The sequence below is a fragment of the Heloderma suspectum genome, chromosome 10 (assembly GCF_057233095.1).
Source record: "Heloderma suspectum isolate Gila_16-S chromosome 10, 16-S_ref, whole genome shotgun sequence".
In the NCBI taxonomy this organism is placed as follows: Eukaryota; Metazoa; Chordata; class Lepidosauria; order Squamata; family Helodermatidae; genus Heloderma; species Heloderma suspectum.
The window spans coordinates 5,454,760-5,473,119 of record NC_139467.1 but is presented as its reverse complement, the minus strand read 5'-3'; the positions used below and the strand labels follow the sequence as shown (position 1 = coordinate 5,473,119).

At 49.7% G+C, this 18,360-nt stretch overlaps 1 protein-coding gene across 2 annotated transcripts in view; it reads right to left on the bottom strand.

Annotated features, from left to right (window-relative positions):
* Positions 1-5,963: 5,963 nt before the first annotated feature.
* The window catches only part of PRKD2 (protein kinase D2), a 39,970-nt gene continuing 27,573 nt past the window's right edge, over positions 5,964-18,360 (bottom strand). The window contains exons 8-19 of one of the 2 annotated variants that reach the window (XM_084814769.1): positions 17,699-17,816; positions 16,557-16,634; positions 15,181-15,439; positions 14,831-14,883; positions 14,615-14,687; positions 12,842-12,948; positions 12,550-12,711; positions 11,578-11,676; positions 9,512-9,779; positions 8,553-8,638; positions 7,875-8,104; positions 5,964-6,335 (exon numbers count right to left, since the gene is read on the bottom strand). In XM_084814769.1, coding sequence (XP_084670895.1) covers positions 7,892-8,104; positions 8,553-8,638; positions 9,512-9,779; positions 11,578-11,676; positions 12,550-12,711; positions 12,842-12,948; positions 14,615-14,687; positions 14,831-14,883; positions 15,181-15,439; positions 16,557-16,634; positions 17,699-17,816 — 1,516 coding nt within the window. In that variant the 3' untranslated portion in view covers positions 5,964-6,335; positions 7,875-7,891. Of the gene's footprint in view, positions 8,105-8,552; positions 8,639-9,511; positions 9,780-11,577; positions 11,677-12,549; positions 12,712-12,841; positions 12,949-14,614; positions 14,688-14,830; positions 14,884-15,180; positions 15,440-16,556; positions 16,635-17,698; positions 17,817-18,360 lie in introns of both variants that reach the window. The other variant, XM_084814768.1, reaches the window with a different exon arrangement.

The following is an 18,360-nucleotide window of genomic DNA, read 5'->3' as shown; positions in this document are numbered from 1 at the left end:
CCACCCAAGACGGACAGGTCATGGCAGAGAGTTCTGACAAAATGTGGTCCACTGGAGAAGGAAATGGCAACCCACTCCAGTATTCTTGCCAAGAAAACCCCATGGAACGTATCACAAGGCTAAAAGAGATGACGCCGGAAGATGAGCCCCTCAGGTCGGAAGGTGTCCAATATCCTACTGGGGAAGAGCAGAGGGTATTTCCAAGTAGCACCAGAAAGAGTGAAGCGGCTGGGCCAAAGCCGAAAGGACACTCAGCTGTGGATGTGTCTGGTGGTGAAAAGAAAGTCCGATGCTGTAAAGAACAATATTGTTGAGGAACCTGGAATGTAAGATCAATGAATCAAGGTAAGCTGGAGGTGGTCAAACATGAGATGGCAAGATTGAACATCGACATCTTGGGAATCAGCGAACTAAAATGGACAAGCATGGGTGAATTTAATTCAGGTGACCATTATATCTACTACTGTGGGCAAGAATCCCTTAGAAGAAATGGAGTAGCACTCATAGTCAACAAAAGGATGGGAAAAGCAGTACTGGAGTACAATCTCAAAAACGATAGAATGATTTCAGTACGAATCCAAGGCAAACCATTCAACATCACAGTAATTCAAGTCTATGCCCCAACCACTGATGCCGAAGAAGCTGAGGTTGATCGGTTCTATGAAGACCTATAACACCTTCTAGAACTAACACCAAAAAAAGATGTCCTCTTCATCATAGGGGATTGGAATGCTAAAGTAGGAAGTCAAGAAATCACTGGGATAACAGGCAGGCATGGCCTTGGTGTACAAAATGAAGCAGGACAAAGGCTAATAGAGCTTTGCCAAGAGAACACGCTGATCATAGCAAACACTGTTTTCCAACAGCACAAGAGGCGACTCTACACATGGACATCACCAGATGGTCAATATCGAAATCAGATTGATTATGTCCTTTGCAGCCAAAGATGGAGAAGCTCTATACAGCCAGTAAAAACAAGACCTGGAGCTGACTGTGGCTCAGATCACGAGCTTCTTGTTGCAAAATTTCGGCTTAAATTGAAGAATGCAGGGAAAACCAGTTAACCATTCAGGTATGACCTAAATCATATCCATTATGAATATACAGTGGAGGTGACAAATAGATTTAAAGGATTAGACCTGACAGACAGAGTGCCTGAGGAACTATGGACAGAGGCCCGTAACATTGTTCAAGAGGCAGCAACTCAATCCATCCCAAAGGAAAAGAAATGCAAGAAAGCCAAGTGGCTGTCTGAGGAGGCTTTACAAGTAGCTGAGGAAAGAAGGGAAGCGAAAAGCAAGGGAGAAAGGGGAAGATATATCCAACTGAATGCAGAGTTCCAGAGAATAGCAAGGAGAGACAAGAAGGCCTTCTTAAATGAACAATGGAAAGAAATGGAGAAAAACAACAGAATGAGAAAGAGTAGAGATCTTTTCAAGAAAATCGGAGATCTCAAGGGAACATTTTGTGCAAAGACAGGCATGATAAAGGACAAAGAAGGCAGGGACCTAACAGAAGCAGATGAGATTAAGAAGAGGTGGAAAGAATACACAGAAGAACTATACAGGAAAGATCTGAATGTCCCTGATAGCCATGATAGTACTGTTACTGAACTTGAGCCGGACATCCTAGAGAATGAAGTCAAGTGGGCCTTAGGAAGCATTACTAACAACAAAGCTAGCGGAGATGACAGTATTCCAGCTGAGCTATTTAAGATCCTAAAAGATGATGCTGTTAAAGTGCTGCACTCAATATGCCAACACATTTGGAACACTCAACAGTGGCCACAAGACAGGAAAAGGTCAGTTTACATTCCAATTCCAAAGAAGGGCAATGCCACAGATTGTTCAAACTACCGTACAATTGCGCTCATTTCACATGCCAGCAAGGTGATGCTCAAAATCCTACAAGCTGGCTTCAGCAGTATGCGAACCGAGAACTACTGGAAGTACAAGCTGGGTTTCGAAGAGGCAGAGGAACTAGAGATCAAATCGCCAACATTCACTGGATCATGGAGAAAGCAAGAGAATTCCAGAAAAACGTCTATTTCTGCTTCATTGACTATGCTAAAGCCTTGGATTCTGTGGATCACAACAAACTGTGGCAAATTCTTAAAGTGATTGGAGTACCAGAACACCTTACCTGTCTCCTGAGAAACCTGTACGAGGGTCAAGAAGCAACAGTAAGAACCGGACATGGAACAACCAACTGGTTCAAAATTGGGAAAGGAGTACGACAAGGCTGCATATTGTCACCCTGCTTATTTAATTTATATGCAGAGTACATCATGAGAAACACTGGCTTGGATGAATCACAGGTCGGAATTAAGATTGCCAGGAGAATTATCAACAACCTCCGATACGCAGACGATACCACCCTAATGGCAGAAAGTGAAGAGGATCTAAAGAGCCTCTTGTTGAGGGTGAAAGAGGAGAGTGCAGAAGCTGGTTTGAAACTCAACATTAAACAAATGAAGATCATGGCATCAGGCCCCATCACTTCCTGGCATATAGAAGGGGAAGAAATGGAAGTAGTGACAGATTTTATTTTCTTGGGCTACAAGATCACTGCAGACGGTGACTGTAGCCATGAAATTAAAAGCCGCTTGCTCCTTGGGAGGAAAGCTATGGCACACCTAGACAGCATAGTAAGAAGCAGAGACAACACCTTGCCGACAAAGGTTCGTATAATCAAAGCTATGGTTTTCCCAGTAGCAACGTATGGCTGTGAGAGCTGGACTATAAGGAAGGCTGAGCGCAGAAGAATTGATGCCTTCAAACTGTGGTGCTGGAGAAGACTCTTACGAGTCCCCTGGACTGCAAGGAGGTCAAATCAGGCCATCCTAAAGGAAATCAACCCTGACTGCTCATTGGAAGGACAGATACTGAAGCTGAAGCTCAAATATTTTGGCCACTTCTCTAATGCGAAGAGAAAACTCTCTGGAAAAGACCCTGATGCTGGGAAAGACTGAAGGCAAAAGGAGAAGGGGACGGCAGAGGATGAGATGGCTAGATAGCATCACCGATGCAACGAATATGAATTTGAGCACACTCGGGGAGAGAGTGGTGGACAGGAAGGCCTGGTGTGCTGTGGTCCATGGGGTCATGAAGAGTCGGACATGACTGAACGACTGAACAACAACAACAAATATTTAAAGAATGTGGTGGAAACAAGCACACAGGCCGGCAGTGCCAGCTGCAGCCAAATATTGCTATGTGCAAAATGGGACCTGCTGACAGGAAGAGAATCTGAGTCCATCCCCACCAGAGATGGGTGATACAGGCTTACAAGAGCCATAAATGGAAAGCCAGATAAAAAGAAACAAACTGACTTTGTGAAACTTCTTAGAATGATTCAAGCTGAAAAGGAAATTATTCAGCGCCATCGAGTGACACAGAATAAAAACTGGCTAAGAATGAACAGACACTTATGGTAACCACAGTTTTCTGATGAATGGGACTAGAAATTTTGATATGCCCCCTCCCCTCACTAAGTGGGGGAGGAAGGCTGAACATTGTCTGGTCTCGAGGTTTTCCTGAGGTGTCACAGAAGGAAGAAAACACTTCATGAATCACAGAAAACACTTCATGAATCACAGAACATCAATTTCCCCATACAATCAGGTATCACCCACAACCCCCTGCAGTTTCATTCTCTCTTTCCTTTTCTGGGGCACTCACATCAGCCCTTGCAAGCACAGAAACAGATGGGTCTCACAAGCAACAGGTCCCAATTTCCCTACGTTAGGGGTGGCCAACTTGTGGCACTCCAGATTTTTTGGCCTCGACCCTCATTGGCCCTAGACGGCACAGCCAATGGTAAGGGTTCATGAGAGTCGTAGGGCAAAACATCGGGACACAAGTTGCCCACCCCTGCCCTCCACGCCCCCCAAAGATCCAGTCAGCTACTAGTTTTCTTCTGTGGAGAAGAAGGGGTGGGGGCATCCCAGGTTCCATCCCCTAAGATGTAGAATTACCAGCTGCCAAGCCAAAGGGGGCCCTGTGCCTTTAATAATTGTGTAAGAGGGAAAAATGACTCCTGCCAATATTAACTGTTCTACACTGGTATTATAAAGATACAAGATCCTTGTTTTAGTAGGCACACCAAATGGGGCAAAATTTGGCAGTAGGCTTCTAGTTGCTGACCCCTCTCCTAGATTGTGTCCACAGACACAGCCCTTTGAACATGAGCGTAATGAATCTAACAGCCATTAACAGCATAATGAATCTAACAGCCTGGTGCCAAGTTCTTTTGTTGGTGACTTTGGGTACCCCTAGCCCACTTTAAAACTTGACCACAAAAAGAATATCCCAAGGATTAGCAGGGACTTTTACCGCATGGCCACCAAACTCTGTTGAGGCCAGGCTGAAAGGTCAAAATGAGAGAGTGGATAGCAGTGAGGCCTCCTAAACCAGCCTTCCCCAACCTGGTGTCCTCCAGGCGTGCTGACTACAACTCCCAGCACCGCCAACCAGCCATGCTGGGAACTGTAGTCGACACATCTGGAGGACACCAACTTGAAGGCCCTTCTAAGCAGTGCAACTGGTGGCCATGAATGCAGCACAGGAAGATAACTTCAAGGATCCTGCCAGGCCAAGTCACCCACCAGCAGCCCACAGCCCCTCTGCACGGAGCTCCTGTTTTGGCCCTGCCTCCTGGCAGTCGACTTCCACTGCGAACAAATGCCAAGTTTCTCCATCAGGTGCAACTAGATCATCCAGTCACTCCTGATGCAGGAACAGAACGGCATGAGCCCTCCTCAGAGGACGCTGCATCTCTGTATGAGTTACTGCTCAGGTCTTGCCTCCTTCCTGCCATGTTGAAGCAGCAAACGGATTCTGGGTGCGAGAGTAAAGGCTGCCTCCAGCTTGAACTCAGAACAGCCAGCAACATTATCCCTTCTGCTAGTGCAGCCTCCCCAACCCTGGTGCCTCCAGATGTCTGGTAGAAGTCCCAGCATTCCTGACCACTGGCCATGCTAGCTGGGGCTGGTGGGAGCTGAGGTCCAAAACATCTGGAGGGGACCAGGTTGGGGAAGGCTGAGCTAGCACATGCTTGCAAGAGATCGAGGTAGCCTGCAGGAGGACCACTCAGAATACAAATATTTGAGGGAGCGCCTCTCCCTGTATATGCCTGGCCAAGGATTGAGATCTGTTGGATAGGTCCTCCTCTGTGTCCCACCAGTGCGAGACATACACTATGGTGGGACGTGGCTTCCCAGTTGTAGAATGCCCTCCCGTTGGAGGCCTGATTGGTGCAGACATTGGTTTCATTTCGACGCCAAGTAAAAACATGGCTTTTTACCAGAGCCTTTGAGGGCTAAATGTATTCCCTAAAGTAGCACACTGTTTTAACTGTTTTAGATTTTAATTGGTATTAGCGTGTTTAATGGTTTAATATGTTTTTAGGTGTTTAAATTGTTTTATACTGTTTAAATTGATTTTATCTGTACGCCGCCCTGAGATCTTAATGATATAGGGCGGGATACAGATGTTTTAAATAAATAATAAAATAAACAAACAAACAGAGCCATGCTAAAAATGTTATGTTTGGCTGTTTGGCTGATAAGAAAAAGGGAGGGAGTTCCACATTTCTTTCCATTCACATAATTCAAGGTTTTCTGGTAACAAAATGGAGAAAGAGAGACTGAATGGGCCAAAACAGACATGACTTGAAATCTGTGTCTAGTGGCCAAGTCTTTTCCTCATTTTTACTCTAGAGTAGGTCCCCAATCCAGATCTTAAAAGCTCCCCATGCTAGCATCATGATCAAGATTGGGTGCTCTGCACCTCCTCTAGAGAAAAAACAAGGAAAAATAAAGATGCAGCTGCTAGACACAGATAATATATGTTTTGGCCCTGTGTGCGCATCTAAATTACATTCTAACTCTGTAGTCTATGATCAAGTTACTGGTGGGGGGATCTAGATCAGGAAAACCCATATATAACTCAAGCAGTTCAAAATCTTTTTGTGAGTGTATTTTTAAAGCAAGGATTCAGATGCATTTTTATTTACAATATAAACTTTTGTTGTTGTTGTAAAAATGAGACATTTCAGTCCACACACAATGCCAGTGACGGAGCTGTCCGATCAAGTACAGCTGGATGCTCTGCTCCTGCCTCCGAGGTAGGGAAGCAAATTTATCTTGCCCCTTCCAGCAGTCAAAATGAATGTCCTTGAGGGTCCAGAGTGGGGCACCTCTTCAAAACAGTTTGCAGGAGTCCATCTGTGCTCAGCGAGTGCACGAACCAGGGAGAAGCTGAGTCAGGCGGAAGTCACCCTTCTCCATAAGAGATGGAGGAGGGCGTGCAGGGCACAGGGTCATCTGCCAACATCTGAGAACAAGGCATGGAGGAAGCAAATGGAATGGGGAGGAGGGGTGCACACGCATGCAGGTGGGCGGGGCGGCGCATAGTTCCAAACCTGTCCATGCTGGGGAGGAAGGAACCTTGCCAGGGATGGCAAGAAGTGGCCACAATTCTCTACACTGTTGTCTGTCAAAGCACAGGTGCTCTGTGGCAGACACACAGGGAGTTTCTCGGCAGACCACTAAACATGGGGAAGGTACCCCGGGAGACAGAACCCTTGAAAACCAAGGCTCTATAACCCTCTAAATCAGCCTTCTTCTGCCTGCCACAGTCCAGATGTGTTAGACTACACCTCCCATCATCCCCAGCCAGCACAGTCCCCCTGGTGGTGATGGGAGTTGTAGTCCAACTTACCTAGATGGTGCCAGGGTGGGAAAGACTAATTTAAGTGTTCCTCTCCCCGCGCCCCCCTTTAAACTGTTAAACCTTAGACTTCCGAACAGCATTCCAGGCTGCCTTTAAGCTGTGCCCAGACAGACAGCCCTTCCAAAGAGGCATAGGTGAGGACTTCCAATCTATTCACATCATCGTCATCCCCATCGTTATTTTTAAAGGGAGAAGACCAACCACCTTTTCTCCTCTGGTTTGGCTTCTCTCTTTCAGTGAATGGACTCTGGATGTTGCAAAAGCTTCTGGTGCCAAGAATGCTTGCCCAAGGACTCACTGTCAACTCCAGGGCTGGGAGAAAAGGCTGCTTTGTATCCTGCACAAGAAGCTAGTCTTTTCAGCCCCAGCCTGCTTCAGATGGTAACTTTTTAAACAGTCACGGAGCTGATCTGCCGTTTGTGGGTGAGGGAGCAGAAAGAGGCAAAGACTGGGGTGGTGTTTGTGTGTGTATGAGAAAATAAGCCCCGTTGCAAGCGAGGGTTGAAAGCACAAAATTTGAGTCCTGTGTTGAGCATCCTGAGAGCTTGCCCCTGTTTTAGTAGCCAATGATTGAGTTCTTCGCTCCAATTGAACATGGACCATTAATGCCCCTGCCCCTAGGTTTGAGACTAAACAGACAACGCTCCCACCCCAACAAGGGAGATCAACAGATGGATTGCCCCAGACCAAGAACCTCCAGTTAAGGGACAAAAGGAACAAAGGTTTACAGATAAAAGGACCTATAGGCAAACTGCTTTTGAGCATGTGCAGGGTTCCTCTCCCCTCTTCATCAGGCTCAAAGATGGCTACGCCCTGTTTACGCACCAGAACAGCCCCAGGGGCTCCTCTCCACATCCTCCTCCCCCACGCAAGATTTCCCCTACTTCTTCAGTGCCTGACCAAACACAGTGCCCCCAAACAGAACTAAATTAGGGACTTCCTTGCCGCCCCCATCCTCCACCAACAGGGTAACAAGTGGAGAATTTGGCACATGAATGGTGGCAAGTTTGGAGACCGAGTGTTTTCTCTGGCATTGCCACTGGGGGGAGCTGCCATCCCATTCAAAACAAGGCTCACTAGGGAGGCGGGTGCATGTGGCACGCAGGAGTCCCTTGCTCCATCCATCCTTCAGTCGCTCACCCCACGGCAGGAGGCATTCAGAGCACGCTGACCCTCTCGGCCAAGCCCTTCATCTCTATCTCCTGCTGCTCTTCCTCCTCCTCCAGCCGGCGTACCCGCAGATGGGCAGGGTATGGCAGGCTGTGCTCAGCGGCAAAGTGCTCCCATCGGGCATCGTCGCTCTCGTGGGTGATGTACCGCTCGCCCATCCTGCTTTCCAGCTCCCGTAGGTCCAGCCAAGTTTGGTAATCCTACAGGGGCGGCAGAAAGAAGATGGAAACAAGGAGGGGATGTTTACAGATGTGGACACTTCAGGGCTGCGTTTTATGCCAGGGGTGCAAAACCTCATTTGGTGGCTTCCTAGCTTTTCTGTAGTCCCCCCACTCCCCAATTCTAAAAGGTTGAAATGCCTCTCTGAAGGTAACAACAGCTTTAAGTAAACTATGCTGGTATTTTTGGTATCTTGGTCCCACCCCTTTTGTCTTTGGACCTGCCCACCACTGCAATGTGGCCCCCAAGGGCTTCTCCAAAATGGAGTTCAACACCTCTGCTTCTGTGCACTTCCCCTGCCCCCGATTGCTGTGAAAGGCAGCATGGCTTCTTTGCTTCGTGTTCATTCTCTCCCTCTGCAACCTTCCAGCCTTTGACAATCCCCAAGTTAAGCCAAAGAGCCCCCACCTGGCCACCGCTGCAACGCACCTGTAGCCAAGAGTGGCTGAGTGATTTATCGACACTGAAACGCTTCCTCATCTTCACCTGGAGCAGGTTGTTGATCAGATCAATGGCTAGGAGGAAGGAAAAGAAAAAGAGGGAATGATAATGGCCATGCCATTTGGAATGCTTCCAGCACCAGCTCTTTTTCAGTGGAACACACAGGAATCGCCAAATCATCTCGAGCAACCAGGCACGGAGCAGCCATTAGACAGATGCAAAGCTTAAAACCAACGGGGCTCCTTCCCCACCCAACCCCGATCTGTATGCTGACATTGACGATCCAGATCAAGAAGAGTGGATGTTCCATTCAACCAGAGCTTTCCCTTAAAAGCAGAGTTAAGTAAAGCACTTTAACCAGGAGGAAGAAGTCCAATTTGGGTATGTTGGATATGGGATGGACTGATGGAATGCATGACTCAAGGACTCTGGCATCTGGACCGGCTCCCTCATATCTTGCAGACACAAATTCAAGGAGATGGTTGTGACTTAGAAAACCCTAAACTGAGGGTTGGCTGGGATTCGAAAACAGAACCAGATGCAGAGCCTGCTCGCTCCATGCAACTAGAGCAGGGGTGAGTAACATGTTCCAGCCCCCACTGCCCCCCCATAACTGCTTTTAATTTTGCAGCCATTTTGATCCTTCTGGATCTTGAGTGCTCTGTAGCTACGACGGAGCACCCAAAGGGTCAAAATTAGCTTGCAAACAAGCTGATTTTGAACCTTTTGGTGCTCCGTAGCCACTCTGGATGCCATTTTTTTTTTTTTAAGATCAATTTTTTCAGCTCTGTGGGGGCGGGTCCGGGAGGCAAAAATGGCCCCCACACCTCCCAGAGTTCCCCACCCCTGGACTAGAGAGACTGAGAAGTAGAATGCCGGAGAATTTGCGAGGGTGGATACCACCCTCCTGTCCCTCCGAACCAGGGCGTGTTTCCACCGACAGGTACCTCCGACTGAGATCTGGCGCCATGGATTGGGCGGGTACATGAAGGCAGCATTCTGGATTTGGTCGTTGATGTCCTCATCCTCGTTGAAAGGGAAGGTGCCGCTCAGGCTGACGTACATGATGACCCCCACTGACCACATGTCCAGAGAGCGGTTGTAGCCCTGGTTGAGCAGCACCTCGGGGGCCAGGTAGGCTGGGGTACCCACCACGGAACGCCGGAATGACTTCTCACCAATGATGCGGGCAAAGCCAAAGTCACACAGTTTCACCTGCACACGGGAGGGAAAGCATGTCGCCTTAGACTCTGCAGGCCTGCCAACCAACCATGGCGTTCAACACACACACAATCCTGACAATATCAGCTTTCGGCTGGAAAGAGAGTAAGGTGCTAGTCCTCATGGCAAGAGAGAAACTGTTAAAAATCCATGAGATGTTCTTGCAAATACTTAGGACCTAGAGAGAGTCTGGTCAGGCATCACTGGAACATTGGAAGCTGCTGAGGATCAAACCTGAGATGTTCTACATGCAACACTTGTGTTCAACCCCCAAGCTCTGGCCACCACCCTGTCCCCTCAAGCCAGCCAGACCCAGAATTTTTCTTCCTCAGTCTAGAGCAAGCGCAAGCACAAGAGCAACCACCACTAAAGAAAAAGTGACGATAAGAAATCAAGAGTAGAGTTTCATAATGACGTTCAGACACAAGACATTATTTCTCTTTTGTAATTATGATGATGCATGATTGGGCTGTTTGTGTGAAAGAAGGTTTACATTTTTGCATAATACCTGGTACACTGGGGGCACTAAATCAGGGGTGTCAAACCTCCTTCAGACCAAGGGCCAAATTCAATTTCACAGAAGCTATTGGAAGCCACAATCCAGTGGTGGGCGGGGCCAAAGGCAAAGGGGGTGGGGCCAAAAAATACCAGCCTATTTCCATTTAAAGCTCTTATGGCCAGTACCTAAGCCTCAAAAGAGAACCTAAGAACATAAGAAGAGCCCTGCTGGATCAGACCAAGGTCCACCTAGTCCAGCATTTTGCTCACAGAGTGGCCAACCAGCTGTCGACCAGGAACGCCCAAGCAGGCATGAGTGCAACAGCACCCTTCCGCCCGGGTTCCCCAGCCACTGGTGTACATAGGCTTGCTGCCTCTGGTACTGGGGACACCATACAGCCATCAAGACTAGCAGCCATTGATAGCCCCCTCCTCCAGGAATTTGTCTAACTCCCTTTTAAAGTCATCCAAACTGGTGGCCGTCACTACATCCTGTGGTAGCAAATTCCATAGTTTACGCGCTGTGAGAAGAAGTCCTTCCTTTTATCTGTCCTGAATCTCCCACCCATCAGCTTCAGAGGATGACCCCATTGGTTCTGGTATTTTGAGAGAGGGAGAAAAATGTCTCCCTCTCCACATTCTCCACACCAGGCATAGTTTTGTACACCTGCATCATGTCTCCCCTTACCCTCCTTTTTTCCAGGCTAAACAATCCCAGCTGTTGTAACCTCCCCTCATAGGGGAGATGCTCCGGCCCCTGGATCATTTTAGTTGCCCTTTTCTGCACCATTTCCAGCTCTACAATATCCTTTTTTGGTGACCAGAACTGTACAAGGTATTCCAAGTGTGGTCGCACCATCCATTTGTATAGGGGCAGGATGATCTTGGCAGTTTTATTCTGAATTCCTTTTCTAATTATGCCTAACATGGAGTTTGCCTTTTTTACAGCGGCCGCACACTGGGGTGACATCTTCATCGAGCTGGTCATTCCAACCTTACAGCATGGGGGAAAAGCTTTGCTTCACAAAAGCTGGGACACCACCAAATAATCGGTGGTTGGTGGTAAGGAGGTGGGGCCAGGAGACAGGGGCAGGGCCTTCTGGGGACCTGCAGAGGGATTGGGACCCATGGGCCTGGGGTTCCATGCTAAATGAAATGGGAGCAGTTCAACTCTGCGAGCGTTTCCTGTCCCACAGGCAGACTTTGCCGTTCGGTTGCAAAGCAGCACCTGCCCGCCGTTGGGGATGCGGCCAGCCCCAGTCTTTCCATGCGCAGGAGGACCAAGAAGCCTTACTTGGGGAAATGGCTCGGCGGAAGCCAGAAGGACGTTTTCAGGCTTCAGGTCGCAGTGCACGATATTCTTGAAATGCAGGTGCCGCAGGGCCACCAGGATCTGGGTGGGGAGATAGAATATATGCAAGAAGCAAAGGCTGTCCAGTCCTACTCTGTGAGGATTCCACCCACGCCAGCTTCCTGCAGGTTAATCCATGCAATCCAAACTACAAATTCATTAAAGCAGCCTGCCCCAACCTTGCACTCTCCAGCTGTGTTGGACTGCAACTCCCATAATTCCTAGCCAGCATGACCAATGATCCATCCATCCATCCCAGTATTGTCTACTCCCACCTTTCCCAACTGGCTCCCTGGGAATTATGGGAGTTGCAACACACCTGGGGGGCACCAGGTTGGGAAAGGTTGCATTAAAGAAACAAAATAAGATGCTCTTGGATAATGCAATGCAGCTGCCAGGATCCGTAAAACGTCTTGGGACTGACCCCATTTATTAGGGAGGGGTGCATTCTTCATTGTCAGGGTAATGTAGTGGACCTGGGTTCAAATCCCCACTCAGCCACACCGCTCACTGGGGTGGCTTCGGGCTGGTCACCATCTCTCAGCCTATCCTACCTCGCAGGGTTGCTGTGAGGATCAAATAAGTTGTGGGGGAGAAGAGCAAAGCATGCTGCTTTTGGAAAAAGGATGAGATACAAATGTAAGTCTCTTCTTACCTGCTGAGTAAATGAAGACGGAACTGAAAAAGGATCACCTGCTCCCTTATTAACAGCCACACATAATATCCAGTTAGAATGATCCACAACAACAACAACAACAACAACAACAACAACAACAATGGGCAACTTTTTCTCCTGGATGTTGAAAAGTGTACAGAATATCCCCAGACAGGCTTCTGCTGCCACCTAGTGGTTACTGGCTGAATTGCGCCCCCTTTCTCCCGCTTCTGGCAGGTCTAGGCAGGAGGAGTTTTTACCTGTGTGATAAGGAACTTGGTCAGTCTCTCGGGCAGCCGTCCCTTCTCCGATGACAGGATCATTTCCAGCATGTCCCCGTGAAGCTTCTCCATCACCACAAAGACTTTCTCCGGTGTCTCAAACATGCACTCCAGATTCACGATCCCAGCATGTCTCAAACTCTGCGGTGGGGCAGAAAAGGGGGACGCTCAGCGCCTGGGGCTGGTGGGCAACCAAGGAAGGCTTTCACCACCCCTTCCACTGTGCAGCACCTGCCGGGAGGCCACCTCAAGACGGCCGACACCTGCTCACCTGCAAGATGGCGACTTCGTTGCGCAGCTGGCTCTCTTGCTGGGTGGGGAAGCGGAGCTTGTCAATCACTTTCACCGCCACATCCCGCCCTGTCTTCCGGTGCTTCCCTGTGGGTCAGAAGGGAAGACAGCCTCTTACCTTCCCCACCAACCTGCCTCCGTCTCAGCCCAAGCAACCATCTTCAAACATGGGACTGGAGTCATACTTAAGAGCAGACCCAATGAAATCAATGGGACTTACTCATGAATTCTATGCCCCATTGATTTCAATGCATCTATTATAACCAGGACTGAACCTGGATCCTATCCATGGCGCTTGTCCAATGTAGAAAGAGTCTCCAGGGAGAAGAGGAAACGTAGACACCAGCACTGCATTGTCATGTGAGAAAATCTGTGCATTTCCACTTCCCACATGATTATGTTACACAGTCGTGAAATGGCAAATCAAAAGACTATGTTTGCATTGGTTACTGGCTTTTATCGAAGTTGCAGGCTTGTCTGTCTGACTTCAGCTTTTGTATGCTGAAAGTCAGGACATTATGAGCATTTCTACATGAGGCTTTTAATGCATGCTCGTGAATAGTCAGTCACTGAAGTTTGAGGCTCCTTTAACAATGTCGTCAACCTCCAGAGTGTCTCCTGTGCTTTCTGACCTTTATCACCATTTTAAAAAGATCAGGGATAATGTGGTAATAAATGATAATCCCCTTTTATGGCCGTGTGAAATTGCACAGTTCCGCAATACCACAGCACCTCCTAGTGGCTGTATAATGAAACATGTAGAACTTGCAGACAAAGGAAGTCCTGGGAAAAAAAGCAAGTGCCAGCCCATGTAAGAAGCTGACCTTACTCCTGCAAAGAATCCAGAAGCAGAAGCCCCAGTAAGTTGCAGGATAAAAAGCCTGGTGTGGAGAAGCCCTAGATGTATTACGTACAGACTGAGAGACACCCGTGCAATTTAAACACACATACACACAAAATGGCGTACTGTACACAGCTAGCTCAAAGCAAGAAAAGTATCATGGGTAAAAAAGCCTTCAGTCGCCACAGCTGGCGGGTGTTTCTGCAACCCTCACAGACAGAGATGCCCGCCCATCATTCTCTTGGACCTGTTTGGTCCAGGCATGGGCACAGCTTAGGCTTGTGGGATCCAGCTTGCTTTTTATCAGAATCCCCCCACTCCAAGCCAGGCGCAAAGGGGTGGCTTGAGGTGGGGGAGATGCAAAATGGTGGCTCAAGGGGGGCAGAACCAATTCCCGCCTGCGCTGTACTGGGATGACCAGCATAAACAAGTGCAAACTCAAGCAGAGCTGCTCCTGATCAAGGATTCTGAAGCACACGCACAGAAAACCCTCTTAAGACTCGCCCGCACAGCTGCAGAAAGGCCTGGTCCAAGGCAACCAAGAAATACTCCTATTTTACAGGCCAGGAACACTGAAGATGAGAGATAAACTATTAACTATAAACTACTATAGCCATCGTTGGGGTATATGGTTTTTTTTTATTTGCAATTTTACTAGCTATTGTTAAACCATGGGGAGACCAAAACCCTTGCTGATCTCCTGCAAATCGCCCTGAGATCTACCAGGAGATCCCAACCTATTTTCTGCATGCTCCCCCGCCCCTGCTCCCGCCAGTTAGTCAGGGCTGTCCTAGCAACCAGTACCCCATAGAGGCAAATGGCAGTTCTGCATCACTGGCCCAGGCCTTCTCCAGAACAGGAGTGACATCGTATTGGAGCAGTCCGGAGAAGCTCAGCCCAGCCTTAGCTCACCTCCATAGACAACACCAAATTGTCCAGAGCCCAAGACCTCATCCGGAAAGATCTGGTAGACGGTGGCAATATCCTGCAATCGGACAAAGGCATCACACTGTTTAGCATCTTTGCTCGGTGGAGTAGAAGGCCTTGTTCAAGGCGAGGGATCAGGAGGACGGGAGCAGGAAGGGGGAGGCCAAGAGGGGGAGGAAGAGCAGGGCTTGCAACACGCACCACGTTCTCCTGGATTTGGCTGTTGGACACGGAGATTCGCAGTGACGCTTGCCCTGGAGGGAGGGAGAGACAACGTCAGGATCTAACCCATCACTGTCTCCCGACATGCTGCTGCCACACAAGGAAGGCACCGGGCGACTGAGAGCAGGCTTGCACGAAGGAAGGACACAAAGGAATATGTTGCGTCCAGGACAAAACCAAAGACAAAGCGGTGGCAAGGTAATACCCAATCAGGTCACCAGAGGCCAGTGCTGTGCAAGGAGCATGCCCAGAAGGGAGGCCCTGGCTCAACAGGGCTGGTTCTACAGCAGGGAGCTGCAGGTAGATGTGTGGGTGTATCAGACACTCACTGTGCGGAGCCTGTCCCTGGGCGCCGGCAGCACCTTGGAGGATGACCGGCATGAGGGCCTGGCGGATGGCGCTCTCCCAAGCCCTGGCGTGCTCCAGGCTGTCTCCACCATGCTGGTGGTTGCTGGGCATGCCACTTTCTCCGACATAGTAGGTGGCTTTGGCCGTAATGATTTCAAAGCAGTGGGGGGTGGCGCCCGATGGCAACAGGGAGAAGTCCTTGGCTGCCTCCACTGCCAAGATCTCCGACAGTGGGATCTCCTGCAGGGTTAGGAAGGGGGGGGTAGAAAGAAAATAAAAAATTATCTTCCCAAGATAGCCTTCTCAAAGGCCTTCCCATGCAGCCAGGGCTCTAGGCATTTCCTGCACTCCTGTGGCAACACACAAACGATGCTCTAACATAGTACTCAGAACTCCACAAATAACCCCTTTACTTTAAAAAATCAACCTGAAATCTTCTAGTCCTCAATCCTGGAAAGGTAGGCTAGAAAACACACAGGCAGTGTTGCCTGGTGGGACATTAGAAGGCAACGGGGGAGGGCTGTACAAAACTCCTGCAGCTTTTTCCGTTTGGAAAACATGAGGCAAAAAAAGAGGGAGAGAAAGTGTTGAATCATATGGAGATTTGGATCAAGGTTTAGTCCAGTTGTGGGATATTGCAAGGTGGGACAGTAGAGGGGGGTGGGGTGAGAAGGGGACAGAATACCATACACAGGTCCTGAAAATAGCCATCCTTCCCCACCTCCAAAAAAGGAAAGGAGAGAAACTAATTTAATCTACTGCTATGTTTAGGATTGAGCTGAAAATGTCCCACAGACATTCGACTTCACAGTCCTGCTTGGGTGAAGCAGAGAGGGCCTCTCTTTCCAGCAGTTCTTCAAGGGCAGAACCTCAGGGTGAAATGTTTACCCATCCGTGAACACATTCCTCACCTTTGGCTGCCCAGCGCCACAGCAAGGGCAGGAAGCATCGCCGTCGTGCGAACCTGGCTTCGTGGCGGCACCACAAATCCCATTTGGCTATGCGAGGACCGCATAAAGCCAAATCTGAGTGAAGGCAATACTTCTTGCCCTCGCTCTGGCATGGCCAAAGGGGAAAAGACAGTGCCGACCAGCAGCAGTATCTGCTGCCTCCAGGACTGCGAAGAAGGGGCGAAGAAGGTGAATGGGCCCTTTGCCCACCCTCTGCCCCCTCGTATGCTGAAAATGTTTCTTTCAGGACACTGGGTCAGCCCGAGATGGATTTGCAAGTGGGAAGCTGCAGAGAGATGAAAATGCACAGTGGGGGCGGGCGTGGGGGAAATGCCTGGTGCCCCAAGACCCTACGGCTCCCCTGTTGCCATCCAGCCTGGGAGACCCCGATAAGCGGGGGCACTCACCTTGTAGTACCGGCTGCTGGAGTTGTTCTGGAAGAGGGTGAGGCACTTGCTGTCCAGCCTCCAGTAATGGCGCTTCCGCTGCAAGAGAGGAGGAGAGAGCGAGCTTTTCCAGGGCCCTGGAGCCACAGGCGGGGAACGGAAGCCTGGTGTCCCCCAGCAGGCCTCTGCCACGCTGCGAGGCTTCCCCCTCCGCCACCCGCCCCAGCCTGGATGCCACCCCAAGGCGTTAGGGGTGGCCATGGCTGTGGCCACGGAGACTACAGCGCTTCAGAAGCCAGCAAGAAGGAGCCCCTGCCTCTTTCCAATGTGGCTCATGGGCACCGGACCTCTTTCAGACCAAGGGCTACATTCCATTTCAAAGGAACTCTCGGGAGCTGCATTTCATTGGTGGGTGGTGGGCGGGGCCCGAGGCAAAAGGGGCGGGGCAAAAACACCCCAGATGCAGGCGTATTTTAGCTTAAAGCTCGTTCTGCCTGTAACTGAGCCTTTGGACAGGCATTTCAGACTTTTGGGGGGGGGGGTGGCACAAAAGCCAGGACACCATCAAACGACTGGTGGTTGGGGGAAAGGGGGTGGGGCCGGGGGAAGGGGGCACAGAGGTGGCTCTATATTTGGGGTGATTGGGGCAGCGCCCCCCACTTGTCCCCCACCCTCTTGTGGCAGAGAGATTCCCCAACAAACAGGTACGTTTGCTCCAATGTGCAGCTGACGAGTGCCACGCACGATCTTCTATTGTCTTCCACTGCTCCACCAATCCCACTGGGCACCAGCTGCCACTGAGTGGGCGTGGCCCTCTGGGGAACCCCAGAAGGCCACATTTGGCCCTGGGGCTGAGACTGTGCACCCTTGATATAGCTCCATCACTGTATGCATTTCATAAAATGCACCACTATATGCAGCGTTTTATACAACAATGACGGGAATGAACAACAGCAGGGCCCTGCCCCAAGGTGCTTACAGAATCCAAATTTTGCTAGTAGGGAGGGAATCTCAGTGGCGAATGTGAACAGATGAATACAGAAAGTGCTATAAAATAAATCCATCGTTCAGTCCTGCGCTCAGAACCTGGCATCTTGAGTCTCCCCCCGAGGTCCAGCTGCCCACCGCACCTCACACACCCCCGGCCCTCCTCCCCCACTTACCAAGGTATCCTTGTTGCTGAAATGAACCACCCAGCCTTCCTTCAGAGCCGTGCTGGACTTGCGGGTCGTCTGCCGGACGGACTGCACCACTCGCATCAGGGGGATGTATGCCACAGAGCTGGAGAGAGAGAGACCCAGGAGGCGCCCTTGAAACTTTGCCGGCTGAGGGCAAAAAGGCACGGGGCAGGAGAAGCCAACCGCAACAGAGGCACAACATGGCGGGAGATGAGAGGCCGGGGAAACGTGGGGATGGCCTGGGGTGTCACTGGAAGACTAGAAAGATGAACAAAACTAATAAATAATAACATAAGTACGACTAAGAACAGAGAGATTATATTATGAGTATTTCCTTAAATCAGGGCTGGGCAATTTTTTATCAGAATCCCCCCACTCCAAGCCAGGTGCAAAGGGGTGGCTTGAGGTGGGGGAGATACAAAATGGTGGCTCAAGGGGGGCAGAACCAATTCCCGCCTGCACTGTATTGGGATGACCAGCATAAACAAGTGCAAACTCAAGCAGAGCTGCTCCTGATCAAGGATTCTGAAGCACACGCACAGAAAACCCTCTTAAGCCTCGCCAGCACAGCTGCAGAAAGGCCTGGTCCAAGGCAACCAAGAAATACTCCTATTTTACAGATGAGGAACCCCCTCCTTTTGGCCTTC